Raw genomic sequence first — 3,548 nt, forward strand, 5'->3', positions numbered from 1 at the left:
CATACAACCTCTATTGATTAATATTGATTGTTTCCTTTAACCATTCAGGCTTCTTATTGACCCAAGCAAATTTGTTTTAAAAACTATGGAAGATTAATGGAAACTGGTATCCCTCATCAAATTAAGCCCTTACATATAGTAGGACAAACTTCATATTATGTTGTGGGGAAATTATAACATGCTCCTGGACGGTGTTATTTGTGAAACACAATGACATCTTAAAATGGGTTAAACCTTGTTAACATTTTTTAATTTTTTTTTTAAATTCTCCTGTACCTTTAGTTCACCATTCATATAGCATGATTATTTAAACATGTTCCAATTGATGAAACACTGAAACCTCGAATGAATTTTATTATAATCTTACTTTCAAAAATCATAAAAAAATTTGTGTCAAATTTTTTTAGTTTTATCAGTTTGAAAAGTGTTTTGAAATCATTATTAAAGAGTGGAAGAGTTTTGGTCAAAAAATAAGAACATGGAATTTTTAGCAAAAGATGTGTGTTACATTTTTTTGGTAGAAAATATGGTCTTGGAAAAATGTTTTTTATTTTTATTTTTTATATAAGTAAGAGATCTAGATTCTACATTTTTTTTTTTTTGAGTTAAAGAAAAGTATATTGATCACAAGCCAAAATAGGCTGTTACATACCTTTCCGCTGTCATTTAAGGGCATAGACAGACAAGAAACTAGTGGTAGTACCCACAACTAGTACGTAGGTACTCATTATACATTCAAATACGTAGAGCTAGCGGATATCCTCATTCGGTACTACTTCAGAGACGCTAGAGAGATGTTGGGTGCACATCAGTGCTTAGGTTCCTAAAAACAAGGAAATTATTGTAAAAGACATGCTAAAACATAACCCTAGCCCAAAATAGTCAGCCCAAGAGCATCCAAAGAGTAGTCCAACTCCAGAGCCCATCAAGCCCGCCTGATCTCAGCCCATCCTCCCCAGATTGTCGTACACACAAGCCCAACGGCTCCACCCAACCCGCTCGACCCACTCTCCTCCACCTGAGTGCGGCCCCGATCTACGCTGCCGCGACCTTCTGCCACTTCGACCCAAACCGCACCACAGCAAACGCCGACTTGAAGCACGCCGATCCACCTCCTCACCCTCTGCCCACCATCAAAGTAGAACCCATGCCGTCGGCCTTGCATAGCACAATCGCGTCGCCGATCCAGATGCGACCAGAAAAACCAAGCCCAGGCTTTCTGCGACTACATCGAGTGCAACCATCCAAGGAAACCCTCAAAACCATATTGGATCGAATACCCGTCTGGCAGCAGACCCCAAGACGACGGCGAGGACGGAGGCCAGCACCCGTCGGTCGCCGCCGGACGTGATCAAATTCTCACGGAAGAAAAACTGGTTTTTAAGGTTTCTCTCGAGTTTTATTCAATCTTTTGTACCTTAATGATTCTACATAGTTTAGACATGAACTTCAGTTAGTTTATAGTTTTTAATTTTTAAGTTTTTTTTTTTTTTTTTTTTTTCACATTGAGGAGAAATAAACAATTTTATATCTATTATAAATTGCTAATTAAGGCCTTGTTTGTTTCCCGGAAAATGGGTCTTGGGAAAGGAAAGTGTTTCCTTTCCTGTGTTTGGGACATCCATTGGAAGGGAAACACTTTCCCAAATGAAGGGAAAAAGTGGAGGAAATCCATTCCCTCCCCCCCCCCCCCCCCCTGCGGATTCACTTTCCCATGGGAAAGGAAATTGATTCCTTTCCTTTCCACCAACCAAACATAGCCTAAGTAACATGTTACAGAATTAGAGTTTTAGGATGCTAACAACAGCACCTAAAATAATCTCATGTAACGTGCACTATAAAATTATGTCTTAACCCTACTTACAAATTTTTTAAGTCTACCTAAGCAAATGCAAATATCCTTTAACCATTCAGGTTATTTTGACCTGAAAAAAAAAATTCTTTTAAAATTTATGGAAGATTAGAGGAAGCTGGGTATCCCTTCCATCAAATTAAGCCACTGCATATAGTCAGGTCAAACTTCATATATAGCCGAACTTACTCACTAATTTCATATTCTTTTCTTGTTACAATACTTCAGCTTTCATTATGATCTTATAAAATGATTACAAAACCACTCATTATCCTTATGCTGATGAAGCATATATTAGGAAATTAGTTCGTTATACAATGCAGTACGCCAAGCTGAACTCTATATATAAGAACCAACCCCATAGCCTAGATTGGCACTAAGCAAGAAGCTAGCTAGCTACCATCTGCATTTCTGCAACAATGAGTTTAGACAACTCCATCCGAAACTGCGATATGGCTCAATCCGAAAAGCAACCTCCCCAAGGACAATGGTCCACTGCCCTTTTCGATTGTTTGGAGGATCGTTCAAATTGTACTAATTCACTTCCATGGGAGTTATTCAAATCTGATTTCTTCCTTTCTGTATTTAACTTCTTTTTCGTGACAAAATTATCACACATCTGTATTTCTTCGCTCTTTTGAATTAGGTCTTTTCACTTGCTTTTGTCCATGCATGGCCTTTGGACGAATTGCGGAGATTGTTGACAGAGGAACTACATGTATGTAATACTTGATTATGAACCCTTTTTCATGCATATATAATCAGTAAACTTTCTATTCTATAAGGTAGCTAATTTGAATGAATATATGGCAGCATGTGCGGTCGCCGGCACGATCTACCATGTTCTGGCCTCTGTAGGCTGTGGATGGCTTTATGCTGGTTCGTATAGAACCAAACTACGAGGACACTTCTCACTACCAGCAGCGCCATGCCATGATCTTTTGGTTCATAGCTTCTGCTGTGTTTGTTCTATTTGTCAAGAGTATAGAGAACTCAAAAATCATGGAATTGATCCCTCCATTGGTAACTACACTCTTAATTAAAGTCTAAACTTAATTGCCTACAGATATTTATTGGGCCATCATGTTCACCGTTTAGATAGGAACCTATGCACATGCCCATTTTTTTTTAAAATCTTTAGCCTGCCCACCCTTACATATGTTAGTGAGAATTGAACCCATGACATTTACAATGTTAGATTTATAACTTATCAACAAGTCACAGTTCACTGATAGACCCAATTAATACAAGGAAATATTTAATTATGATTATGCCAAACATGTTACTCAAAAGATTAATGTATCAGTAAATTAAACTCGGCAGTAATAGACAAGTTTAAATAGTAAAGAAGTTGTTTCTATTTACATTACCAACAATTGCGTTGTTGATTTTGAAGGGTGGCAAGCCAATGTTGAGAAGTGGAACCGAGAAGGAGTGAAGCCTCCGATGGTCGAACCAGCAATGGCCCGTTAATTGTCGAACCGGCAATGGCATGTTAACGTCAACATCCTTTTTAATTGGTTTAAAACTTCTTGTGTGTTTGACTTGGTTTATAGCCTAGTATTTGCAAGTGTTTGATTTGATTAGGAAACGATATTTCACAACCGTGGTGGTTTATGGCATGTTCTTTTGGATTGTAAATCTTCAATATTTGTATGTTTGTAAGTTTGGATTGTAATTTTATTCAAAAAAAGTT

At 37.7% G+C, this 3,548-nt stretch overlaps 1 protein-coding gene across 1 annotated transcript; it reads left to right on the forward strand.

Moving 5' to 3' along the window:
* The first annotated feature begins 1,836 nt into the window (after positions 1–1,836).
* LOC112201148 (protein PLANT CADMIUM RESISTANCE 9) lies at positions 1,837–3,548 on the forward strand. The gene is made up of 4 exons (XM_024342160.2): positions 1,837–2,383; positions 2,499–2,570; positions 2,666–2,875; positions 3,249–3,548. The coding sequence occupies exons 1-4, from the start codon at positions 2,272–2,274 to the stop codon at positions 3,323–3,325; spliced, it is 471 nt and encodes a 156-aa protein (XP_024197928.1). The 5' UTR covers positions 1,837–2,271; the 3' UTR covers positions 3,326–3,548.

Source organism: Rosa chinensis, chromosome 4, assembly GCF_002994745.2.
Source record: "Rosa chinensis cultivar Old Blush chromosome 4, RchiOBHm-V2, whole genome shotgun sequence".
Classification (NCBI taxonomy): domain Eukaryota; kingdom Viridiplantae; phylum Streptophyta; class Magnoliopsida; order Rosales; family Rosaceae; genus Rosa; species Rosa chinensis.

Coding starts and splice junctions, on each gene's coding strand:
- LOC112201148 (XM_024342160.2), top strand. CDS start 2,272: ATGAGTTTAGACAACTCCATCCGAAACTGCGATATGGCTCAATCCGAA. Junction 2,384..2,498: donor TTTGGAGGATCGTTCAAATT/GTACTAATTCAC, acceptor CTTTTGAATTAG/GTCTTTTCACTTGCTTTTGT. Junction 2,876..3,248: donor TGGAATTGATCCCTCCATTG/GTAACTACACTC, acceptor TTGATTTTGAAG/GGTGGCAAGCCAATGTTGAG.